General features: G+C 41.5%; 1 protein-coding gene across 4 annotated transcripts in view; it reads left to right on the forward strand.

Moving 5' to 3' along the window:
* sema6bb (sema domain, transmembrane domain (TM), and cytoplasmic domain, (semaphorin) 6Bb) overlaps positions 1-27,642 on the forward strand; it is a 513,075-nt gene that overhangs the window by 418,186 nt on the left and 67,247 nt on the right. For all 4 annotated transcript variants that reach the window (XM_059638496.1, XM_059638494.1, XM_059638495.1 and 1 more), the window contains one exon: positions 2,230-2,447. In XM_059638496.1, the coding sequence (XP_059494479.1) occupies positions 2,230-2,447 (218 nt within the window). The remainder of the gene's footprint in view (positions 1-2,229; positions 2,448-27,642) is intronic.

A 27,642-nucleotide genomic window follows, 5' to 3' on the forward strand; every position in this document is an offset into this window, starting at 1 on the left:
AGGCACATATTGTCAATAATTACCAGTGGCAGGTGGGGGGGAACTGAAGGTAAATGGAAATCCCCGTGGGGCTGATGAGTTGGTCATTTAGAAGTGGATGGGTCTATTGAGAAATTACTGCTGATGATATTTAGCACCAAATTCTCATTTTCCCAGCCTTGGAGGTTATTTTCTGAATGGTTTTGAGATTTAACAATGTGGCTGCATAGCAGAAAGAGCCTTTTCAAGAAAACTGACAAGCTGTAAAGCAAATCAAATAAAATGAGGTTAGACTGAGGAGCTTCCAACGCAACCAGGTGAGAGAAAACAATTCAAAACACAGCATCTTAGGAGCATCTACTGAAGGGTCTAGGCCCGAAACGTCAGCTTTTGTGCTCCTAAGATGCTGCGTGGCCTGCTGTGTTCATCCAGCCCCACACTTTGTTATCTTGGATTCTCCAGCATTTCCCATTAACTCTGATACATTTTCTCAGGGAGTGTTTTTACTGCTTGACGGATGATCCCAGCTTTTGACCTGTCTAGCCTGTCACCCATCTGTTGTTGAGTTTTCTGCATAATCCTGCTCTGTAAATCTAGTGGGGATTAAGGAAAGAGGGCACAGCAGTGCCAACTGTTCCGACAGCAGCAAGAGCAATGCCAGAGCATCAGTCTTCTCAGCCATGTCCCCCTATTTGGTGAAGTTGGGATGGACCCCAATATTACAGCTACAAGCATGCAATTTGTCCACTTCGGATGATTTACTCTCTTGGCATGTCTGAGCAGTATTACTGCAGAAGCTCAGCATTTAACTGCAGGTTGCTGCTGTCATTTTCAGCTTCATGAAGTATTGTATCAGTGAAGTGTGCGTTGTCAACAATTAGCAAGATGACTGTCAGAAGATCACCCCCTGTTCTCCACTCCAGGGACTGCATTAACCAAATTATGTTCTACTTTCTGCAAGAAGCAAAAGCAGAAACATATGTGTCCAATACACGGAGGAGGGGAGCACACCATTTATAGAATGTGAGTCACAGGTCATAAGGTGTGGGAATGTGGCAGGTCAGGTAGGAGGAGATGTGAAGTGACTATAAAGAGAGGGTTGGCCTGATAAATGTCATGAAGGAGCTGTAGGCGAACTCAGATTGTAAGGCTTGGCACCTGAAATCATTACACACTCACCCTCTGAAGCCCTGAATCAATCTATCCTATCATTGGCTTTACCCCAATCATTTAAACCTTTCCCACAGCATCGTTCTTCATCATGCATCCATCACTCTTTTTCTTCCACAAGTCAGATCTTTTCTCCACCAATTGCTAACAGGCCTTCCCTACCTATTCCACCCTCTGTTCCAATCATGCATTCAATCCAATGTTTAAAGAAATAAATTGTCTTGACATTAATTGCTTTTGTTGGTTGTCACTAGGGTCTAATTCTGATCCTAACTGATATAACTGCCACATATAATTCAACTTTATTTTCCATGTGCCTTGTTGAAAATGATTTTTGTACACTCATCAGTTACTCTACATGTAACTTGTCTAATTATTAGTTGCACTGGCCTCTGCTACTGAACTGTACATTCAGTAAGTGAAAGGGCTGATGACAGCTTGCATTAATTGTGGAAAGGAAGCATGTATAAATAATAGAGCATGTCATGTAGGAACTGATCCATATGGACAAAGAAGGAGATCTCAGTCTGTGGTGAATCAGCTGTGCTCACCCATAGTGATGCTTGGGTCCTATAGTTGGCTTCAGCAGTTCAACTGGGATTGCTGCTCCTGATTACATTTCATTTATACCATCAGCAAAGTGAGGAGAATATCAGAATTTTCTGTGATGCCCACCATAGCAATGTAGCCACTGATGCTCATCAGATAAACTCACATGCCAAACTGCTACTTGTACGAAATAAATATCAAAAGAGCTGCAGATGCTGTAAATCAGAAACAAAAACAGAAGTTGCTCAGAACTCAGAAGGGTCTGAGGAAGGGTCAACCAGACCTGAAATGTTAACTCCGATTTTTTTCTTCACAGATGCTGCCCGGACTGCTGAGCTTTTCCAGCAACTTCTGTTTTTGCCACTTGTACCAACTACCAACTTGAGGGTGGCCAGCACAGTGGAACTATAGCCCAATATGAATAAGTGCCTTCAGGAGAGCAAGGGAAAAAATTAGACAGTTAACAGCCTCAAAAGGTCATCTTCATTTGAAGAAGAAAACTTCACCAAAGTTTCTCTTTCTGATGTGCAGGTCGTTCTCTCCAGAGTTGCTCGCGTCTGTAAGAATGACATGGGTGGTTCCCAGAGGGTGCTTGAGAAGCAGTGGACATCCTTCCTGAAGGCGCGCTTGAACTGCTCAGTGCCAGGAGACTCCCACTTCTATTTCAACGTCCTTCAGGCTGTGACAGACACCATTCGGATTAACGGGCACACTATTGTGCTGGCTATATTCTCCACCCCCTCCAATAGGTAAATGCATTTTCTACTCACGAAATTCACATTCCAGCCTGTGAGATTTTGCTGGGAAACAATTTAATAAGCTGTCTAAGTGATAATAGGTCTGGTGAAGTAATGTTCATCCCATCTTCATAAAATACATCATCTTATACATATGAGATATTGTCCACACTTCAATGAAAGTGTGGTTCCAATTTTGGGAAGATTTTGCTTCCCTTGACGGGCATGATGAAGGACAGTACAGATGATTGAGAGTAAAAAGAATTTCAGTAAAGAGCAAAGGTTTAAAATGTTAGTTATGTTTTCTTTGAAGAAACGAATTTGGGCCGACCTGGCTGACTGTTTCAAGATTATAAAGGAAAGAGGCAAAAATTGATTGAAGCAAATGTTTCACTGTGGCAGTGTTAAAATACTTAGAACACGTTACAAGTTAGCATATTTGGACTATGTAGGGAGGACGAAAATATAGACCTGTAGAATAAGTTACAATGGAAGACTATTGAAGCAAACAGAATAAATACCTCTAAATATCAAGAAAGTATTTATAGTTTAAGAAGGGTTTAAGTGATATGCTGAGAAACAGGCTTGTGGATTAAAGATCAATTTATAGACAGGCATGTTTGGCTTAATGGTCTAAAGATGTTGAAATAAATATTCATATGTATATTTCTAAACTGTATTTAATTATAACATATTTTGATATCCAAAAATTCCTCAGTTCTCAAAATTGAATTTGTGGGCCATGTATGCTTAGGTGAAATTATACCTAGGGAGCCGAGGGATGTTAATTTTAGGGAAAGGATTCCTGTCTATTATGGACATTTAGGTTCCAGTTTTAATGAAGAGCGGGTTGAAGGAGAGTGGAGCAAAGTGAGCTCAAAGGGCATCTACCTCAGAAACCCCATACCCAGGCAATTTTAACTCCTGGAACTCCACTATGTGTTTCCAGTCAGCAGTCAGCTAGAAGAGGCATGCTGATATCTAGGAATGGAATTCTCAGTGGCAAGTCACAGGCTGGGACCAACAAATTAGCTTACGAATTTGGGGCAGGGCCTCACAGGAGCAAGGTACGCAACATAGTGAGGACCTAAGCTTTTCATAAGAGGCCCAGAAGATCCCTGTGTCTAGTCCCGGATCTGCTTCCTGTGGTCTTATCGATTTAGATTTTATTGTCATATGTTCTCAAGTACAGAAGTGCAATGAAAAGTATATAATGTTGCCATATGTGGCACCATCTTATGTACAAAGGTGCTGAAGTACAAAAACTTAGGTACAAAGTAGTAAAATAAACAAAGTTAAAGAAATTAAGCATTACCTTCAGAGGATAAGTGGAAAAATAAGGAAATAAGGTAATAGTTATCACTGAAGTCTTTTCTAATACGAAATAGAAACATAAAGGAATAAGTTGAAAGTTCAACACTCTTTGATGAGTCCACTGCTTAGCTCGCTGTCTGGGACCCCTCAACTGCCTGTTCTCGATGCCACCACCACAGATACCGGGATGCCTCCCTCACCACATTGGTCTGCAATGCCATCACTGCTGCTGCTGAAGCCGCTGCCTCCCCGATCCCCTTCCTCTGCCTTTGGAACATACCTGGGCAGGACCCACTCGCACAGCAACATACTGCTACACTGAGCAGAGAGACCATACTATACAAATATAACCCTCTATTTACACAAGGAGGGAGTAAGAAAATGGAGACCACAGCGCTAGTGGCCTAGCATCTATAGCAGGGAAAATGCTGAAGTCCATTATAAAGGACGTAATAACTGGACTCTTAGAAATTAGTTGTGGGAACAAACAGAGGCAGCATAGATTTATGGAAAGGAAATCATGTTTGACAAACCCAGAGTTGTTTGATGATGTACCTAGCAGAAAAGATAAGAGGGAACCAGTGGATGTGATGTATTTGGATTTCTAGAAGTCTTCTGATAAGATTGCAAACAGGAGATTGTTAAGTAATATTAGAGCAGATGGGATTGGGGTAATAGATTTGCATGGATTAAGAATTTGTTAATGGATAGATAACAGAGTCAGAGTAAATGTATCTATTTGAGGTTATAAATGTGTCTGTTTGAGATTAGCAGGCTCGGACTGGTGGGATACTGCAAGAACAGTGCTTTGATCACTGGTACACTCAAGCTATGTCAATAATTGAAATATGGGAACCAATTCTAATATTAATTTTGCTGATGATAGGAAACTAAGTAAGAGAATGCAAGGAGACTTTAAGACTGAGTGAATAAGCAAGAACATGACCAATGGAGCGTATTGTGGAAAAATATAATGTAATCCACTTTGGAGAAAAAAGCAAATCATAGATTTTTTTCTTAAGTGGTAAGAAATTGAAAAGTATTGATATCCAAACTGATTGAATTTGATTTGATTTATTGTTGTCATGTACTGAGATGCATAGATTTGGATGTCCATGTTTATAAGTCACTGAAAACTAACGTGCAGGTGTAGCAAACAATTCACACGTCAAGTACTTTGTCGAACTTTACTGCAAGAGGATGTAAATACAACAGTGCAAAAGTCTTGCTGCAATTGTATGGAGCGTTGGTGAGACTGCCCCAGGAGTATTGTGTACGTTTTTATTCTCCTTATCTCAGGTTCACCAGATTGATCACTGGAATGATATGATTTTCCTAAGGAAAGATTGAAGAGATAGGCCTTTCATTCATTGGTGTTTAGAAGAGCCAGAGATGATCTCAGTGAAACATGGGCTTGGCAGTGATGTACAGATGTTTCCTGGGGAAGGGTGTGAGGTGGGCATTGGACAGGGTTTGTCTCGAAATTAAGTCTTAGAATAAGAAGTGGGCCATTTAGGACTGTGATGAGAGGGAAATTCTGCACTCAAACTGTAGTAAATCATCTCCCAGGGAGGGCTATAGAAGTTCAGTCATTGAGCATGTTAAAGACTGGGATGAATGGATATCATGGAGTGGGGTGATAGTGCAGGATAGTGGCATTGAGGCAAAAGTTCAGACAAGATCTGGGTGAAGGATGAAGCAGGCTCAAGGGGACAAATGTCTCACTCCTATTTCCTACAGCCCAATCATTTAATTTTCACTCCATGGGAAGACCATTGATTTCCTCCCAGAAGTCATAGGAAAAGTATGAAGAGGCCTGATGACTAATCCGATTCACCATGTGCAGATTTCAAGGAGGGCTCCAGCACTTTAGGTAGGTATGCATGCCCACTGCTTAAAATGGAAGTATGTGGAACCCTGTGAGGGTAAAATCACCACTTCATTATCAGTATAGAGCTCTCTCAGATCATAAATAATGAGAGCACATACAATGTCAAACCCCTTAGCAGTAAAATCCATCCCCTGTCTCAGAGCACTGTGACATTTCCCATGACAGCAGTTCTGTAGGGTACCTAATTGAGATAGAGATCAAAATCTGTTAGTCTGTGCATTAGAAGCTGGATTGAGATGTCAAATGTATTTTGCATGGATAGCAGTTACAAGGTTTTCACATCAATCCTGTGCAGCAATGCGTTGATCTGTGGCAAGCAATGTTCATCAGACAATTCAGTTAGACAGAAAATGGCTCTCTCTCCAGAGAGGGTGCACCCACTTTCTCTTAACATTCAAAGGCATTATCATCATGGAATTTACAGCCAACAATATCCTGCACATTGACATTGATGAAAGACTTGACTAGATCAGCCACGAAAGGGCAGGTTAAGGCTTGGGTAATCTGATAGGAATAACCCACCTTTCCCAGAGCCTGGCCACAAAGCACAAGTGAGGTGTATGATAGAGTACTCTCCACTTTGACTCAGTGGCTGCGATTCCAAGTGCACTCACAAACGCCATCCAGGACAAAGCAGCCAACTTGGTTGGCATGCCTTCCATAAGCCTTCAACACTCACTCACTCCATCAAAAGCACCCTGGAGCAGTAGCAAGTACCATCTGCATGAAGCCTCCATCAACAGTACCTTCCAAACCTGTGACCCCTACTGCCTAGGACAAGGGCACTAGGTGCTTGGGAGAACCACCAACTACTTGGAGACCTTCCCTCCTCCCCACCTCAGTCCTCCCCCAAATCACACTACCATCTCTGGACTGGAATTCTCACCCTAACAGCAAAGAAAGAGATTACCAGAGGACACCTAGAGATGAGTAACAAATGTTGGGCTAACAATGCTCTACATCCCATGGAAAAAGCGTGGCCAGGACGTGAACCTGAATCCCAGCAATGAAAGAAGAGAACATAAGAAATAAAATCAGGAGTGGGCCATCTGGCCTTTTGAGACCATGGGTGATCTTTTTGTGGACTCACCTTCACTTAGCCCACCACTCACCATAACCTTTAATTCCTTACTATTCAAAAATCTATCTTTGCCTTAAAAAGATTCAATGAGGAGGCCTCAACAGCTTCACTGGGCAGGGAATTCCACAGATTCACAACCCTTTAGTTGAAGAAGTTCCTCCTCAACTCAGTCCTAAATCTGCTCCCCTTTATTTTGAGGCAATGCCCCCAAGTTCTAGTTCCACCAGCCAGTGGAAAAAAACTCCCTGCTTCTTTCTTATCTATTCCCTCTTAATTTTGTATGTTTCTGTGAAATTCCCCTTCATTCTTCCAAATTGCAAAGAGTACAGTCCTAGTCTACTCAAACTCTCTTCACAAGGCAACCCTCTCAATCCTGGAATCAACCAAGTGAACCTCCTCTACACCCTCTCTAGTGCCAGTACGTCCTTTCTCAAGTGAGGAGATCAAAGAAAAGTGTACATTCAACTCACTATGCAACCAGTTCTTCCCTTCCATTTTATTGTGAATGGTGTGTTTTACCTATTCCGGCAGTCAGGCTTACTCTAGTAGTAAGACTGTTATTTTGGACAATGTTTTTTATTGTTTGAGTTTGTGTGGCGACTGAGTCTGTCAAAGTCAAGTGAATCAGATTAAGCCACCTGTTTAAAATCTGATGCTCATTCCTATAAACAAAGCAATTTTCAAAATGGGTTTGTGCAAAAACACAACATCTCTGGGTCGAATCAATGACTGTCAAGAATGAATATGTTGTACAGCCAAAACTAAATGGGCTGAATCAGAGAAATAATGACTGTAAAATGACTGCTGTGGTGTGCACATTGTTCCCCAGTCATTCATATGTCCAAACAAGTCTTTATTTCTGCAGCAGAGCATTTTGGTAATGGATTTGAAAATGGGAATAAATTGCATGTTTAAATCCACAGTGAATACAGGGTCAGTATCTTTGATTTTGCAGACAGCTTTATGTAATCCAGTCTTTTTTCAAAGTGCATGATGACGGAAGCATGGAGCTTTACAATATAGAAAGATGGATTCAGAGACCACTTGTTCATAATTCATTATTATGATTTATATCAATACATTTTTAGATATTAAAGGCATCAAATGGTATGGAGAAAAAGCAGGAATACAGCATATGGTAAAGAGTTTCAAGGGCCAAGTGCCCAAGTTTCTATGTTTCTGAAGACGATTAAGACATATGAGCAAAAGTATCCTTTCAGCCCTTCTAGTCTGTTCCACCACTAATGACACCAAGACTGATCTGGTAATTCTTAAATCCACTTTCTTATCTTTTCCTCATAACCCTTGAATTCCATACAAATTAAAAATCTGTATCAAAGTTGTATATATTTAATGAGTCAGCCTCAATTGCCCTCTATGGTAAAGAATTCTACAAATTTCCCCTGATGTCTGCCATAAATGTGCAACCCCTTATTCTGAGATTAGACCCTCTTGCCCCATACTCTCTCACATGGGGAAGGACCTCTCCACATCTACCCTCTCAAGTCCTCTAAGAACCTTATACGTTTCAATAAGATCACCTCTCATTCTTCCGTATTCCGACAAGCGCAGGCCCCAATGTATTCAACTTCTGTTCATGGGACAGTCCTTCCATACCAGGTACCAGCCTAGTGAACCTTCTCTGAAATGCTTCCAATGGCAATATGCCTTTCCTTAGAGAAAAGCCCAAACTTTTTTTTACTTCATTCATAGGATATAGGCGTCACCACCTATGCCAATATGTATTGCCAATTCCTAATTACCCAGAGGGCACATAAGGGTCAATTACAATACTGTGGTTCTGGAGTAGTGATGTCCACATTCCATGGGTGCATTAAAAAAAGTCTACCTTCTGCTTCTACATTTGTACGCGTACCCCAATATTCATCATTATTTCCACATTGTGTGGGCTTTCCCAAAAAGAAATTAGTGAACAGATGAGTTACTTTCTGATAATCAACAATGATTTCATAGTCATCATCAGACTCTTAATTCCAGATTGGTATTGAAGTCAAATTGCATCATTTGCCATTGTTGGATTCGAACCCAGATCCCCAGAACAGTGGAAACAAAAGCAGAAATCACCGGAAAAGCTCAGCAGGTCTGGCAGTACCTGTGAATAGAAATCAGAGTTAATGTTTCAGATCAGGCGACCCTTCCTCAGAACACAGGACCCGAAACATTAACTCTGATTTCCCTTCACAAATGTTGCCAGACCTGCTGAGCTTTTCCAGCAATTTCAGTTTTTGTTTTTGATTTACAGCATCTGCAGTTCTTTCCGGGGGGTTTTATTCCCCGAAGCATTACCTGGGTCTCTGGATTAACAGTGTAGTTATAATAACACTAATCCATCACTGCCCCCTGCTGTTCACTCTATTCCAGCTGTGATCTGAATTGTGCCTTGTAGATTTTTAACTAAAGCTCCATACTTTTGTATTCCATTCCCTTTGAAATAAAGGTCAGTATTCCATTTTTCACCTTCCATTACCTGCTGAACTTGGGTGCTAGCTTTTTTTGATTGATAGTCGAAGACTCCAAAACCCCTCTGGCTTTCTGCAGCCTTTCTCCATTTAGATGAAGTTGGTTCTGATATAACGCAGACATTCTGTTCTCGTGTGATCTCATGTTGTCAGAAAGTTGCACAATAGCCACACCATTTAAACTAATGGGCCCAGAATAGCATTATAGACAATACAGGTAAGGAAAGTTCATGTTCCACAAATAGTAGTCTAAATTCTTCAATCATGTTAAAACCAATTCATGTTGAAGAAACACACGTTATGGTAGAATCTATAATATTGTAATAATTCAGCTGCAATAATCAGCTACATGTTTCGATGATTGGGCTTAGGAACAAGTAACTAAGTATCACAATGTGGAAATAATGATGAATATTGGGGTACACGTACAAATGTAGAAGCAGAAGGTAGACTTTTTTTAATGCGCCCATGGAATGTGGACATCACTAACTTGGAAATCACTTTTGCCCAAGCCTAATTGCCCTGAAACAGGTGATGGTGAGCTGCTTCCTTCAACCACTGCAGCTCTTGGGCATGAGGGATGGCCACAGTGCTGTTAGGAAAAGAGTTTCAGGATTCTGTTCGAGCAGCAGCAACAAATGGATATAATTCCAGGTAAAAAATAGATTGACTCTTGAAAAGGAACTTGCAGACAGAGTTTCCTTTCTTTTGCTACCTTTACCTTTCTAAGTGGTAGAGTCTGAGGGTTTGAAGAGCGTTGCCAAAAGAGACTTGGTGAGTTACTGCAATGCATCTTGTAGATTGTGATAAATTGTGTTGACCCTGTGCGTCAGTGGTGAAGGGAGTGAAAGCTGAACATGGTAATTGGATTCCAATCAACCAGCCCTCTTTGCCCCGGATGTTACTCTAAGTATTCTTCTTGATTGAGCAGCGAGCTCAGAAAGGGGATTGTGATACTGTGCTCTAGCTAAAAGTGTCACAGAATTTCTGGTAAAGAACCCAACCGATTCCTGACCCACGACAGTCCACACCCTTTCAACAGCAACTAGATTTTTGTGGGAGAATTGAAAACTAGTTGTTGTACATATAAAACATTTTCTAATAAATCCAGTGGAGTAAGAAAGAGAAATGTCTTTGCTTAGCGAGTTGTTAGGATGCAGACCATGCTGCCACAAGAGGTACCTGAGGCCAATAGTTTTGATTCTTTCAAAAGGAAATAGACAAGTACATATGATGAAATAAAAAATGTACACTGATAGGCTGTCATGAGGCTGGAGTGGGAAGAGACAATGTGAAGCATGAACACCAGCACAAGCCCGCTGGGCCAAATGGCCAGTTTTGGCACTGTCGTTCTACACAATGCTGTGTAATTAATGGTAAGGTGGAGGGTTAGGAATATTTACTTGGTTGAGAGCTTCCAACATTTGTTCTCCTTCACAACCATCTGAATTGCAAAATAAATGTTAATGAACATGATTGCTAGAGTGGAAGACATCAGTCATGTTTTTTTTCTGGTTTGTCCTCTAAATAGTCTCACTTCCGTTCTGAGATATGTCAACCAAAGTTTACAATACAAAAGCTCAAGACCTTGTTAAAAGCTACAAACAAAAAACATGTACAAAGTTAATTGAGAATGAACCAAACTGTCTAATATTTTGTTAGCCACTGAGCTATGCGAAAGGAATGTTGTAGAATCATAAAAAGGTAAGCACAGGAAAGTGTCCTTTCAATTTCTGTCTTTGCCTCATTCCTAACATCATTTCAGAATTACCTATCTTAAGTCTATGTCTCTGCTCTTTCGCTATATTTCAACTATATTTTCTTTCAGTTGTTTTTTATCTAGCCACTTCTCAAATTTTATGATTCATCTGATTTCAATAGCTGTACATATTCAGTAAAATCATCTAATTTTGCATTAACCAAGCTTCTCAAACCCTGCCTCCTCCAACCGCAGTTATGTTGGTTTCTTGATAAAAGTGCTTTTGACTGCCATTATGATTAGGACCCTGCAAGAACTAGTACGAAAGTCAGCATGTGTCAAATTCACTTTGTTGGTAGCTCCATCACCCCTGAGTTAAAATGTAGATAAATTCCTAAACTGTCATACACTCGAGTGTTCGGTGCAGACTAAAAATCTTCCAGCACTCCTTGCAGAAAAAGGTTCCTGACTTCCTTCACCTCCCAGTCACGAACCATTTCAACTGCCCCTCCCATTCCTCAGACGATATGTACGTCCTGGGCCTCCTGCAGTGCCATAATGATGCCACCCAAAGTTTGCAGGAACAGAAACTCATATTCCGCTTGGGAACCCTGCAACCCAATGGTATCAATGTGGACTTCACAAGCTTCAAAATCTCCTCTCCCCAGACAGCATCCCAAAACCAGCCCAGCTCATCCCCGCCTCCCTAACCTGTTCTTCCTCTCACCTATTCCCTCCTCCCACCCCAAGCCGGACCTTCATCTCCTACCTACTAACCTCATCCCGCCCCCTTGACCAGTCCATCCTCCCTGGACTGACCTATCTCCTCCCTACCTCCGCACCTACGCTCACCTTTACTGGCTCCATCCTCACCTCTTTAACTTGTCTGTCTCCTCTCCAGCTATCTTCTCCTCTATCCATCCTCAAACCGCCTCCCCCCTCTCCCTATTTACTTCAGAATCCTCTTGCCCTCCCCCATTTCTGATGAAGGCTCTAGGCCCAAAACATCTTAGCCTTCCTGCTTCTAAGATGCTGCTGGCCTGCTGTGTTCATCCAGCTCCACGCCTTGTCATCTCGGATTCTCCAGCATCTGCAGCTCCTATTATCTCCTGAATTCTTTCTTCTGTTCCGTCAGTGTCTTTCTTTTTACACCTCCTTATATCTATGAGTGCTCTTATATACAATTGAATGTTTGTTTCCATCATCAAATCATCTGTTGTTTTTTTTTACCTATTAGCCACCATCAGCAAATTGCCCATGTTTTCCAACTGAATAATTTGAGTGCAGAGCCCATCAAAGGTAATGCAGTGTCACTATAGGTGAGAGAAAGGTAGGCAGGGGGAGAGGAGCTGACCACACCAGTGCCTATCTCTTTCCAAAGTCTTCACTGATTTAATACTGGTTGGGTAATAGACTTAAGCACTCATTTATCTTTTTCTGGTTAAAAGCACTGTCCCTGTCTCACAGTTTAAAATCCAAATAAATCTTTTGACTGTACTGTGAATCACACATTTTTGCTGTGATCTTGTATTATCCAGTCCATTGGGACTCAACTGTTGAGCTTCCATAACTTGGAAACTATTAGCATTTTACATTTATCAGTCGAAAATTGCGCGTTTTAGCAAAGCTTTGATTTGGTGCTTGTAAAAAAATGTTCCAAAGCGTAAATTAAATCCTTGATGAAAATTGTCCACAATATTGTATTTATTGAAAGCAATTTAATATTATGTTTTAATAAGGTTCAACAAGTTCTACTTTTTATAGTATTGAATTTTAATTAACATGGTCTGCTGATATACCTTCAAGTGATATAGGGGTCAAAGGGGAATATTTTATGATGAAAGTGGTCCTCCAATTTCTAAAATTTTTGTTTACTTATTGTTGGATTTTTTAAATTATTACTGTTTTTTTTAAATTATTGCTGGGTTTTTTTTCGATGTGACAAATTATTTGACCAGCGGACCCCCTTGGGTTTTCTTAAACCATTCTGATGATCTCATTGGCTGGCATTAGCTGCCAGTATCCCTGACGGAGTCTGTCATTTTAGTGAGGGCTGACAAAGCCTAGGTAACTATGGCAGCGTCTCGGACTGGCCTCTTGGCGGCTCATGGCAGTCTCTCAGCTTGGCATGGCAGTATCCCGGCATGTGAGTGGGTCCTGCATGTTCCATAGGCACCAGGGGGAGAGATCAGGGAGGTGGCAGTTTCAGTAGCAGCAGTGATGGCATCGCTGCCCAACGCAGGAGAGCGACTGGTGAGGGAGATCCTCCAGTATCTGCGGCAGCAGTGACATCGAGAGCAGACAAATGAGGTCTCCTGGAGAGTGAGCTAAGTGGAGGACTCATCAAAGTCTGTTGAACTTTTTAGTTTAATTCCTTTATTTTTCTAGTTTAAGCTAAGAGGGATTTTACTGTTAATTCTTAGCTTATTTATTTGCCTACTCATTCTACAAAGATGATGCTTAATTTTTTACGTCTTTGTAGCTAAGATTTTTGCACCGAAGGTACCCTTTGTACATAAGATGGCATCATGTGTGGAGACATGATACAGTATTCACTACCTCCTGTACTTCTGTACTTGAGTACACATGACAATAAAATCTAAATCTATATCTAACATTTCAGACTCTGCAGAGAAGAAAATGCCAATTCCTCTGCCTTCCTTCTCTTCAAACAATTTTGCCAGCAAAGTCCAGCCATAGCCAGAGATTGAATCAGTCAATAATAAAAGCAGAAAGAAAAACAGAAACTGCTGGAGAAAACTCAGCAGGTCTAGCAGCATCTGTGGAGGGAAAGCAGATATACATTCCGAGTCCATTGTTTTCTTCTTTGGAATGTTCTGAAGAAGGATCAACTGGTCCCGAAACATTAACTCTGTTTTTCACCTCATAGATGCTGAGTTTCTCCAGCATTTTCTGTTTCTGTTTCTGATTTCCATGGTCTGCAGTTCTTTGGGGTTTCTTTCATCAAACGGGAAACCACTGGACAAACTCAGCAGGTCATGAAGAATCTGTGGATGGAGAATACAGAGTTAACACATTGGCTTCAATATGGCTCATCCTCTGAACCATGTCAAATTCCAGATGCTAACTCTGTTTGTCTCCCGAAAGATGCTACCAAAATTGTTGGCTTTTCAGTTTCGGTTCAGTATTATTTCTGATCTCCATCATCCGCAGCAATTTGCTTTTGTTATGTTCTATCAATCAGTACTCGGGAAACTTTCCAAGGCTACATCTTACATCAGTTGGTGTAGCTACCCGATTGACCCTGTTCAAAGCTCTGGCACTAATTCCAAATGGCTTAATAAATATGCTTTGGGGTTCACTTCGTTGGTGTAATGTTATGTCAGAGTGCCTGCAATACTGAAGGTTCAATGTTGGCTCAGCTACCTGATCTTAATCAGCACATGATTTAGGCACAATTTCTTTCACTACTCCTGTAGTTAGAAGAGAAAAATTGACTGGAGTTTCTACTTTCTGCTGTTAGTGTGGAAAGTGTGCTTGCGTGAACAGCAAGCAAGAGCAGTTTCAATCTGCTCTACAATGGCACTTCTATCGTGTTGCTAATTTGTAAGTTGATAATGAACAATGGCCACTAGGGCAAGTTATTAGAGAGTAGCAGAAGACTGAGAAAACAAAACCACATCAAGACTCAAGGTTTTCCCAAGAACAGGTGAGACTAGAAGAACCAGTGCTGATTTTCGCTAATGTTTCTTAAATGACAGTAGCAATTTGATAGCCAGGGCAGGCTTGTTGAGCACAAGCTTTAAAGGAATTTGCCTGCATGTGAATAACATTAATTTAATTGTTCATAAAATGTCTTAGTTCAGAGCAAGTTAGAAGTACAGTTTTGATTTCTCACCTGCAGTATGGAGCAAATCTTTACCATCTCAAGAGGGTCTACACAGCTAGGTATTGGAGAGTAACTTGCTCATGATTGTTATGTCTTTGTGATTATAGCATTCTTTGGCTTTTTAATCCAGAAAATTGTTAAAGATTCAAATATCGTGACTTAAATATTAGAAGTTGGAAGTAATAAATGCAGCAACATGGAAAAGGTCCAGCTGAAGGGAAGAGGGATTTGGAATAAATAAATAAGAATTGTTCATAAAGCAATAACATGAAGCTACACGGAGGCAACTCAGGAAATTGTACTGGTAACAAAGAAGGGAGAGAACATCTGTTTTTCCCTCAGTGACTTGTCACCTAAACCGTGGGAACACATGGCTTTGAACCAGGCAATTCCTGAGATCCTTGTGTGCAGTTTTAGAGAGCAGTGGGTTTGAAGGATTTGGTGAGAAGGCAGAAATGTGGGACAAAGAGTACGAAATAAAGGATGGGTTCATTTTGGGTCATGACCTTGTCCTGTCTCTGTATATCAGGTCAAATTACAAAAGTCCACTCTTGATATTCTGTTGATGATGTGTATGACCTTATTTGCGTCTGTCTACCTACTGAAAACTTGTGCTAGACCCATATGATCAAACTGCAGACAACAGTCTATGATCTTCTTTTAATTTTTTATATATGCAATGTATGTATAGAATGATTTATCCTCCTATGTTGCACCTGAAGAAGGAAGGAAAACAATATTTTTAAAGGATTTTATAGTGATCGGAGCCAAGTGGACTTTGTTGATGATAGTGTTTCTTGCTTGGTGTTGTTAACCTCGGTCAATCAAGATTTCTGATGAAGGATCTAGGCCCGAAATGTCAGCTTTTGTGCTCCTAAGATGCTGCTTGGCCTGCTGTGTTCATCCAGCTCCTCACTTTGTTATCTCAATCAAGAAAACCTTGGCTGACCAATATAATGAGGAGATGAGAATCTCTCCAGTTCAGGGGACTGACTCTGAGCTGGCTGGCCACTGTCAGTCTACTGTGCACAAGTAAATAAAGGGTGGCTTGGTGACAGGATACCGGCCTCTATGTAATTCTTTCAGTGGCAAAGGGGGAGAAAAGGGACGTGCCTGAAGAAAATTCATTTGCAATTGTCTTCTTGGAGTTTGGGTCAGCATTTCTGGCATCATGCCTTTATTTGGGAAGCTTGACTCATTTAATCCTGCAGTCTAAGACTGGGCCCAGTACGTGGAAAGAATGCAATAGTTTTCCAGGCAAATGACAGTGGGGCAGATGAAAAACAACAAATAATCCTCTGAATGCTTGTGGAGCCACAGCATTTTCTGTTATAAGGGGCTTAATTTGTCCCAAAGACACTGTACCATAAAATCTTCCCAAGAGTTGACGGAGCTGGTTGAGGAATGTTACGACCCCAAACCTCCTCTAATCCTGAGACATTAGCAGTGATATTCAGCTGTTAGGGAACCGGTGGACCCCTATCAGAATTTTTGACAAGGTTACGATGAATGGGAGAGGATAATGATTTTAGGTTAACTCTGAATGAGATACTTAGAGACCATTTGGTATGTGGAATTAATGACAATCATGCAGAAACGCTTACCAGCTGAAGCCCAACTGGACCTCAAACAGGCACTACAACTGGATCTGTCTTAGAAAAATGTGGCAAGTGGAGCATGGGAGCTACAGGGCATCCCAATGGAAGTGGACACCCTCAGCTGTCTAACTGGGCTTGGGCAGCACCACTTGAGTATAGGCTACTGCATATCCTGAGCAGAGCGGCTCCAGGCCAACCCACAGCACAACAAAGCTGAGCCTTGGCCAAGTGGCCAAACAGTTCTTCAGGTTCTAGGTGAGTGAGCGGTATGCAGACTCAAGACAGCAAAGGAGTCCCACAAGGCCTGATTTGAGTAAGAAAGCCCATAGGCCAGTGCCCTGGAGAGCGCACACACTGTGAAGTCCCTGTACATTTGGGTTGAAACAATTAAATTGCTTAGTGACACCCAAATCGGAACCAATTAAAATTGACGGTTGGTTAAATGGTCACCCAGTTCCCATGGAGATCGATACTGATGCAGCTGTGTCTGTGGTTGCGGAATTGGGTCTTTAGCAAAATTTACTCAGGACTCCAACCCTTAAGTTTGAGGGAGACCTCAGCCAGATTGACAGCGTACACTAGGGAACGGTTGCAGATTAAGGGTATGACTTCAGTTCTGGTCTCCTATGAGAAGCAGTTGGTGAAGTTACTGCTGATGGTAGCAAAAGGCTCAAGCCCAAGCCTATTGGAGTGGAACTGGTTGAGAAAGATTCACCTGGACTGGCTCAACATTTTTCAATTGGAAAATGGCTACCTCTGTGAAGTCCTGGTGAAATACCCAAACTGTCCTGGTTTCCGTTCAATTATAGGACTAACCCGCATGCAACAACAGGGATAGCTCCAGCAGAATTGCTGATGGGGAGAAGACTCTGCACCAGGTTAAACCTGATATTCCCAGACCTGGGGGTGGGGGGTGATGAAGTGGCAGCAGGAACACCAGTGCAGGCTACATGCCTCCTCTAAGCAAGAGAGACAATTTAATTTGGAGGAAATTGCTTCTTTTCTTGTTGTCCTGTTCTGGAAAATTATTTGTCTTCCCTGAGTCATTCCCCGTTGTGACCCAGCTGTGAAATACATGAACATCTCCCTGCTCTGGTGAGCAAATTAGGCCAATGGATGATTTTTTGCCACTTAGTCTATACTGAAGCCAGTGTGTAATCCAATACTATGGGGCAGCAACTTATTTAAGAAAATATACGTTTTCATTGGAGTCAGTTCAGAGAATATTCACAAGATGATCCCAGGCATGACTGTCTTATGAGTGAAGGTTAAACAGGTAAGGACTCTATTCATTGGAATTTAGAAGAATGAGAGATGATCTCTTAAGGAGCTTTACTGGCTGAAAGGATATTTCCCCTCACAGGAGAATCTCGGATCAGAGGGCATAGGCTCGGAATTTCAGACAGAGACTGACATGAGGAGAAAACTTTTTCTCAAAATGTTGAGTCTTTGGAACTCTTTTGCACAGAAAGCTGTGGGGGTAGTGTCCTTATGTACATTTAAGTTTGAGATAGAACCCTGATCAACAGGGGAATAAAGGGTTATGGGGAAGAGGCAGTAAAGTGGACATGAGGATTATCAGATCGGCCATGAATGGTAGACCAGGTTTGAGAGGCTGAATGGCCTTTCTGACTTCTTACAAGTTGAACCTACCAAGCCTGATGAGTCCAATACACCATTCTTTAATAGATATTCCACCTGCTGTCTCATGGAAATGTTCAAGCATTCCTTGATTTTACAGCAACAATTCTCATTTGAATTGCATTCTGTCATTGACAATAGGGGAATGAGAGTAAATTTAAATTCTGATTGCTTTTCCCCCTTAAACCTGAAACACGAGTATTGTTTGATTTTTTACCCCCCTTTTTTACTGTCATTCCTTACTCAGGTCGGCCCAAATGGTGTTCACCAAAGCCTGGATTTTGGATTCCAATTCTGGACATAAACCCACAGCAAAAACTTTAGATTGAAATCAATGATAGGCTTTATTACCAAAATATACGGAAGTTGCTTCACTACTCTATCCATGTATTCATTCAAGTAGTCAGGAAATTAAGAAGGACAGGGTAAGAGCCAGGATAGATTATAAATTACAGTATGAATAAACCCAAGGTATGTAGAAAATTAGTTCAGAGTTACAAGTTCCCAGAGGTCACTGTTCAATGTTAGTTCCTTCAGTGAGCTGGACTGTGTATATTTTCCTTCTAGCAGATGAAGTAAAGGCAGAGTTGGAGGGTACACGTTAGGCTGTTAACTCAGCCTTCAGCCCAGCTCTCCCTCTAGAGGTCAAACAGCAACTGACTACAAATCCCAGACTTGTGAATTTAAACTATTTAACCAGTTCCAATTTTCAGGCATCTACCACAGACAGGCATTTCAGTAGCTGATGGTTCATATCAATGGATTAATTTGAAAGTTGTTGAACTAATAGTGTAGCTGCACCTCCCCATTGGAGTTTCAATTGTAAAACGTTGAAGTAACTATAAGAGTAATATTGCTGATTATAACATACAAAGTCTTGGAGATTTCCTTTCTGTCAGGCTGGTTGGATGCAGATGGCTTGTCTCTAGGCCTTTTGAGTTAACTTTCGCTGAATATCTACACAATGCAGAGGGTTCAGAAGTTTATAGAAATATGATCATGTGATCAGCTTTGGTTTTTTTCCCTGTCCAGCAGGGTGGTCAATTTTTTGAAAGAATAGGATTTAAACCCAAAAGTGTAGAAGAAAATATAGTTTTGTTTGGGATTTTTCTTCATGCCGTCTGCGTACAACTCATTCTCGATGGATAAGATATCCCACAAGGCTCAACTGAAGCATAACCAAAAGGAAAACAGATCAAAGAAGAGGACATTGGGCAGGTGAGCGAAAGGTTGGTCAAAGACGTACATCTTCAATAGGATCTTCATGGAAAAGAGGGAGCTAGAAAGCTGATGAGGAGCTTGAAAATTATATATCTTACAGGAAAAGAACAACTCATTCTGCCCAAAGTTGCTGCTTACCCTCAACGCAAACAATAGTCCTGATTCTAAATCCTCACCTTATTCCGGCTTAGGTTTTATCGAACACCATCAAACCAGTTCTTCAAAGATGATTTAATGTCCGCTTCTATTATTATGCATTCGACAGCTTTATGACTCTCAAAGCAAAAAACTGCAAAAAAACACCCTGACCTAGATCAGGAAGAGCAAGAAGCCCTTTCCAGTGTTCATCAGTGGGCAGCACTCTTGCTTCTGAGATACAAGGTTGTAGATTCTAATTCCAATCCATGGCTTGAACATAAACGTCAAGGCTAACGCTGCAGTGTGACCCTAAGTGAGTGCAGCACTCTCAGCAAGACTGAGGCAGAATGCAATGTCAAAGGTGCTGTCATCTTTCATGATATGTTTATGCAAGGTACCATTCCCTTTAAGACACTAGGAAGTGCCATACAGCCCAGGCACAAATTGACTTCTGATGGTAGAAGTTGCTGCCCTGCACAGATTTCCGAGAACTGCGCAGTGAGAAATATAATACTGGGAACCCAATCCCTGTACGGATATCACAAATTATTTAGTTCTGTCTGGGGAGAGCTTTTCTGTTCTTCTTCAAAAATCAAGGCTAATTTTTATTCCTTAATCAGCTCCGCAAAAAAAATTGGTCATTCTGGAATTGTTTTTTTCTGGGAATTTGCTACATCACAATACTGGCTACATTTCAAAAGGTACTTCATTGATTGAAGAGCACTTTAAGACCTCCAGCAATTGTGAAAAGTATAATTTAAATGCAATTTATTCCTACCTCATTTTATTCCTTTCTTGAATAATATCACCATTAACAAATTCATTAATTTGCATTTTGGAGGCCCGTGTTTTAATTGGCTGCAGTATTTGCTAATGGTAAACACAGGAAAACAAGTCATGAAAAGCATTGAGCAGCTTATGATAGATGTAAATGTTAATACGCGAATTCAAGTCTTTTTTTGTTTCATTTACAATTGTTAGATGTAGGCTGTGCACTGGAACATACCCTGAGCTCCTTAACCCTGAAACTGTGAAGTGCCAACATATGCTGTAATTCTCCCGGCTGCAGTGATGATGCCAGTGTGCAGATCACTGAGCATGCACACACAAATTATTTATAAGACTCTGGTTCAAAGAAAGAAGATCTCAGTTATGCAGTTTGTACAGTAATACTAGAATAAGATGTGCATGTCAACACGGACCTTGATGCTTAAATGTGCTGCTGATCCATGCTATTTTTAATACTGAATGTAGCAATTTGGAGCTTAAAACTTGACTATCCCTTTCCACAGCATGCAGCTTGACATTTTCACACTCTCATGGATTGATAAAATCACTCTCCAGCTACTCCTTGCATTTCTCAATCTGGTCACGGAACTTCTGGTTTGAGTTTTCACTCCCAAGGTAGATACAAAGTATCAGAGAACTTCCCAGGATATATGTTACTTGGGAAGTGTGGAAAGGCAGGTTTGTGTTGGAGTCAGACTCACCACTCCAGAAACAGGATACAGACAAGCCCTGAATACCCCGTTTATTTGGAAAAAGACTTCACATTCTTAACAGGCCACACTATTAAGGGTGGCCATAAGGTTTGTACCTGCTTTTAAAAATGACTGGCAGAAGCTGTCCAGATTAGCAAGAACCACCATGAGAGGTAGCATCTGAAACATCATTCAATAAAAACATTGAATCAACTACTAACCTCCTGATCAACCAAGGTAAAACAGCTATTCCTTGCGAAATTCGGAGGCAGACACAGGGGGTATTGAGTAACCCTGACAGGCTGCCTGAAGGTCCTGCAGTGGTGCTCAGGGTGTTTGTTACAGTTATTTTATTTAATAATACACTCTCTCAACCCCCAAACTCCTTTCCAACCCTTACCATTTAAATGCATGTTGCCCCATGCTCCTCCATCAACCCCCAATGGTCCCTCATAACCTCCAAATTAGCTTATGGTCTCAATTCAACCCCATGGACTTTTATGGCTCCAATAGCAACTTCATCTCAACTCATGCCAACAGATTACCTCCACTTATCCTCATCGATCGTCACAGATCCTCTGTCAATTAGTGCCAAAGCCATATGCCCTCCCCCTCCACCTTTGCTCTTAAACCTTGCATGCCAACTCACTAAGTACCCATCGTGGGCAGACCTTAGGGCCTAAACAAAGAGGAAATAAAATAAAGCTCTGCATACCTTTATAGACCAATTGACAAGAAACACTTCAACATTCAACATTGGCACAAGTACCTAATCCCGTAAGGAATATTTGTATACATAACACCACACCAAAGACAGTTAATCGCTTAATTTCCTTGTGAAGCTGCCAGTCAAGCTATGAATTTACAAGTCCTGCAACATTGAAAGTGTGGGAGATTTAAATTACAGCTTGGAAGTTACTCGCAATTTTTCTGTGTTTTATGAGTGTTCTCATGAATGTATGCCACACAGGTGGCACGGTGGCTCAGTGGTTAGCACTGCAGCCTCACAGCACCAGGGACCCAGGTTTGATTCCAGCCTCGGGCAACTGTCTGTGTGGAGTTTGCACATTCTCCCCGTGTCTGCGTGGGTTTTCTCCGAGTGCTCCGGTTTCCCCCCACAGTCCAAAGATGTGCAGCCTAGTGGATTGGCCATGCTAAATTGGCCATAGTGTTCAGGGGTGTGTAGGTTACAGGGGGATAGGCCTGGGTGGGATGCTTCAAGGGGTGGTGTGGACTTGCCGGGCTGAAAGGCCTGTTCCCACACTGTAGGGAATCTAATCTAGTCTAATCAAGGCAGAAGCAGAGTTGAAGGACCCTGACCTGATGCTAAAATGCTGCAGGAGGAGCTACAAAAAAGAAGAACTGGTCTTTGTCCTCAAATTCAGAATGGGAGGATGTGGTGATTACAACGAGGTCAGCCAGATGGACATCATAGAAAAATGAGTTCCCTGATTGGGGCTGTTAGCCCAGCCAATCAGAGAGCCCTGGCTGACGGATATAGACAAGAGTGTCAGAGGTTCTGCTGACTCTGTGAGCGGGCTCTGAGGAAGCTGGAGCAGCATCAAGGATGTTCCACATGTAAATAAAAAGGTGACTTGGTGACGGGATATCAGCCACTGTGGAGTTAGTTCACCAAAGACATCACTGTAGTTGTTAACCTTATATTTATTTCCTATAACCTTAAAGCAGTTCAGCTTTCTGTGTCAGGTTACAACAGAACTTGTAAAGCAAAAGTCTTTGCCTGCTTCTGAGTTTGATCTGGCCTCATAATTGACTTCCTGCTCCCACTCTCTCTGAACTGGATAGATTTGTAAGGTGAAGTCTCAGTGTGTCAAACTGTCAATTATAGGGGGCTCCAGCCATCTGAGAACCTGCCCCTTCTGCCACTGGGTCTCAGCAACAGCTGTCAAGCAGGTTTCGTACAGCATGTTCATCTATCACAGTGTGTGAAGCCAAGTCACTCCAGGAGGCTGCTTGAATGAAATAATGTGTAAAATGTTTAGATGGCTTGACAGGATAGATGCTGAGACATTGTTTTGCCTGCGTGGCCACTAGGAAGTTGTTTCTGTTAGGCGGGAGACTAGGACCCGTGGGCACAGCCTTAAAATTAGAGGGGGTAAATTTAAAACTGAAATGAGACGACATTTCTTCAGCCAGAGAGTGGTGGGCTTATGGAATTCATTGCTGCAGAGTGCATTGGAGGCCGAGACGTTGGATGCCTTCAACGCAGAGATCGACAAATTCTTGATCTCAGAAGGAATCAAGGGCTACGGGGGGAGTGCAGGGAAGTGGTGTTGAAATGCCCATCAGCCATGATTTAAATGGCGGAGTGGACTTGATGGGCCGAAAGGCCTTACTTCCACTCTTATGTCTTATGGTCTTATGGTAAGAAAACGAGAATAAGGGGACCAAGTCCCAAAATAAAGTGTTGAACATTTAATCCTGGGACAAGGAGACATTTCTTCACTTGCATGGTTGTGAATACTTATCTTCTTTACTCGGATTTTCTCAGTTATCATTAACAGATTTTGGGGCACCAAGGAATTCAAGGGATATATGGACTGGATGGGAGAGTAGAGTTGGAATCAGGAGAACAGGCTCTCAGGGCTGAACGGTCTCTTTCTGCTTCTGTTTCTTGTGTTCACAAGCAGTTTGGTGCCGCGATGGAAATTCCTTGACCAGAGCCATCACTGAAACCACTATAATAATATTATTTGTGTTACTTATCTGATGATAAGCAAATGCTTCAAATGCTATTGTGCAGCCTAGAAAGAAACTGTATCTTGTTCTTTACTCAACCCAGTGACTTTGACGTTGCCGAGCATGTCATTCCCAAGTCCTGTCAGTGATGAGGGTACAAATTCAACAATCACGTCTCACATTTATGTAGCATCTATGATGTAAGAAACCCATCCTAAGATGCATCAGAATAGTGCAGAAATTCACATCATGTGTATCTTTCTATTTAAGTCAATACTGGCTATAATTGTGAGAGCTAACCCCTTATACGTTTATTCAGGATTATACGAACAGTAGTTTCAAACATTGAATATGTCCAAAAATCACGTTTGTCCCAAGAGCCCTGAGCAAAGCAAATAAGTGATGAAAATAAAAACTGAAAGTGCTAAAATCTCCACAGATCTGGCAGCATCTGTGGAACGAGTGTTTCAGGTCAATATTAAACTTAAAACAAATCAGCAAGTCCAACCCCATGCTCGTCAGTTAAATGGCACCGATCCCTGTACAAGACAGCAGTAGTTAGGTCATTGTGTAAGATGCAGTTGTATAATGTGAAAACTCATGGACTTCCTATTAAAATTATTGATGCTGTTTAACCAAGTATCTAATTGATCTGCCTGGTGCAGTATTGAGCCAGAAAGATGAAAATTTGGCCATGAAATAGGGCTTAGTGCTCACTTTACAATCCTCCTATTACAGTCTTGTTGACTAAGCTTTTATTTACCCTTCCAAACATCTCCTTCTTTTGATGTGAATTTCTGCACTATTCTGATGCATCTTAGGATGGGTTTCTTATATCATAGATGCTACATAAATGTGAGATGTGATTGTTGAATTTGTTACCCTCATCACAGACAGGACTTGGGAATGACATGCTAGGCAACGTCAAAGTCACTAGGTTGAGTAAAGAGCAAACAGTATTGAATTTAATCATTGATTCCTACTGCAGGGTTTCATTCGGTAAGGTTGAGTGATAACACAAGTTCAATATTTTTACAAGCATAGGCAGTCAGGTGAAATAACTGAGTAGTTACTGTATCCTTAGGCAAGGAGGGATGAAAATGTAATGGAAGCAAAGAGAATGCAATCCAAGGTAACAAAATAATTTCCAGCAGCAGTTGTTAAGTAGCTCTCAAGAAGAGGTAGCTTGGATCTTTCCTTCAATGTAGCAGGCCAAGCTAACATTGAATGGATGAAGAACAGTTCCCAATATTCCACTTAGGCACTTTACAGCCTTCCGGATTTAACAACTTCAGACCACTTTTTTCGTCCATTTAGATCTTTCATTTTTTTTGTCTTTCCACAAAGTACCTTGTTTTCATGCTTTCACTTAGAGACAGAGTTGATTTTTTGCTATTATATCTATGTTGGACCAATGCTGTGTTTCTTCGCCACAATCATTACAACTCCTCGGTTGTTGATCTCAGAGACAGTTCACTGTCAGCATCTCCAGTTCCTGAGATCAGTCAGCCTCCTCAGAGGAGTCCACACAGATACCCTCAGCTCTTAGGCAGGCAAGACCCCCAAGCCCTCCTTAAACAATGCCCTGCATGTCTCAGCAGGGATTGTTGGTCTGACTTTTTAGCAAGGCCCCAGTTACTTGCACACAGATCACCTGCAGTGGGCATCAACCTCCTTTGGATTTCTAACAGTAGAAAAACCCACAGAAAGTCTCTGAGTGAGTGTATATGAATGTTTATTCACAAGATCTGAGCAGAAAGATTTATGTACCACCACAACATACATCGAGCAGAGAATGTCATAATGGCATGTCGACTAAGAGAGAGATTGCTACCAACTAAATATCAGTCCTGAAATTTGCTTCCAAATTCCTTCCATCCATTACTTTCACCTTCTCTCTCTTCCCTTCCCTTTCTTAATCTCTCTGTTTCACTTTCCGGGAATGCGCCACAACCCACTGACTCCCATTATTACACTTTCTCACACCCTCAGCTTTTGGCATTTCCAGCTCTCCATTAAAATTCTATATTATATTGAGTCCTCAAGGCACAGAAACAGGCCATACAGCTCAATTCTTTTGTGCTGGTGTTTATCCCCAAAAACAGACCCTTCTGACATCCTGTTCTTCTAACCCTATCAGTATATTCTTTCATCCCTTTGTTTTTTTTAACCCCATGAGCTTCCTATTAATACCCCATTCCATTCACTCAGTTTCTCCCTTTCCATTTCATCTGTTCAGGTAATGTCACATCCAGCATGTAATTCAGTCGTAAGCCATGGCAAAGCTGAAATCTTACAAGCAGTTCACAATCCCCCAGCTATCTTTGCTGCCACCTTGCTGTTGTACTTCCTGCAAGAACAAAGCAAGCATCTCATACAGAGATAACAAGGTGTAGAGCTGGATGAACCCAGCAGGCTAAGCAGCATCTTAGGAGCAGGAAGGCTGATGTTTCGGACCTAGACTCTTCATCAGAAAACATCAGCTTTCCTGCTGCTAAGATGCTGCTTGGCCTGCTGGGTTCATCCAGCTCTACACCTTGTTATCTCGGACTCTCCAGCATCTGCAGTTCCTATTATCTCTATCACATACCGTGGATGTTTTCACACCCAAATGTTCTTCAACTTTGATATTTAAAGTGGGACTTCTGATTCTTGTATAGAACAGACAGCATTAAATTGAAAACCAAACACTGAGGATGCTGGAAATCTTAAATAACCACAGAAAGTATTGGAGAAACTCAGTAAGCCTGGAAGCATCTGTGGAGAGAGAAACAGAGTTAATATTTTAAGTCCTGTAGTCTTCTTCAGTGCCTTCAGTTCCTCTATGCTGAACAGGTTTCCTGAACTGAACTAGCCCCATTGGCTAGTTCCTTTCAGTTCCTCTGAAAAACAGCCTTACTAGACTTGAAGATTAACTGTTTCGGTCTCCACCGGTGTTACCACTTCAGTCCTGCCAAGTTTCTTCAGCATTCTCTGCTTTTGCTTTAAATTAAAGTAAGATGTAAGGTAGCATAGGAATTTAAGAAGTAGAAGCAGGAGCAAGTCCCTGGCCCCTTGAAACTGCTTTGCCATTCTGACTGATCTGATAGTTGCTTTAACTCCACTGCCTGCTCCATCCAAAAGATTCCTTGAAAACTTGGAAAAGCTACATTCTGAAATCCAAGATCAGGCCAGGAGCCCTCAACTTATGACTCCACTGTTTTCAAGTAATTTCCAAACGGACTTCAAGCGTTGCACACATACTGATGAGGCAGTCAAGCTAACAAGGCCAGAGGTTTGGCAGGTGATTTGAATTGCGTTTTCTCTCCAGGAGAAATTTCCGTGCTGGATAAATAACGGCAGCCTGACCCCGAATACATTAATCTGCAGACACCACATGTTGGCTGGAAATAAGGTTTTAAAGTCTACTCTTTGTCAATTATTTGCTGACCTCCCAAGTTATGCACAGCAACTGAGGTTAGGGAGAAGGTCACAATGTGTTCTGAGAATAATGGCTTTTGGCATTTCTGCCTCTACATCAAAGCTTTCTATATTAGATCGAGTCCTCAAAGCACAGAAACAGGCCGCTCACCCTAATTCATCTCAGCTGACATTTATCCCAATAACAGTTCCCTCTTACACCCTCTTCATTAAATCATATCAATATCTTTCGTCTCTTTCTTTTATTTCATGTGTTTATCTGGATTCCCACTGTAAAATTATCCACTTTGAAACTAGTTTTGGATTAATTATTTAAATTGGAATGTTGTCAAATTTCTTTTATATCTTCCTCCTCTCTAGAACCTGAAGTTTTAAAAGTAAATTTGGAATCAGCAAGCAGCTATTCATTATTCATTTATCATATGTCCTATTTTGAGCCTGAGAGGTGTCCAACACACTGGATATCTATCTTCCCCTGTGAAAAATTCTGGATTAGGATGTCCAATGCTAATAAAGCTATGTTTCAGAACACTTATCCATCCTAATATGTCCATTGTGAGTTCCATAATTGGTTGTCCTGTGGCTGATTGCTCCCTCCACAGCTCTAGCATAGAAACACCGCAACTACTGAATGCCATACAGGATTTGACAATCTCAGTCCATGTATGAAGTGACCAAAGGTGTACTGTCAAG

This window comes from Stegostoma tigrinum, chromosome 30 (assembly GCF_030684315.1).
Source record: "Stegostoma tigrinum isolate sSteTig4 chromosome 30, sSteTig4.hap1, whole genome shotgun sequence".
Taxonomy (NCBI): domain Eukaryota; kingdom Metazoa; phylum Chordata; class Chondrichthyes; order Orectolobiformes; family Stegostomatidae; genus Stegostoma; species Stegostoma tigrinum.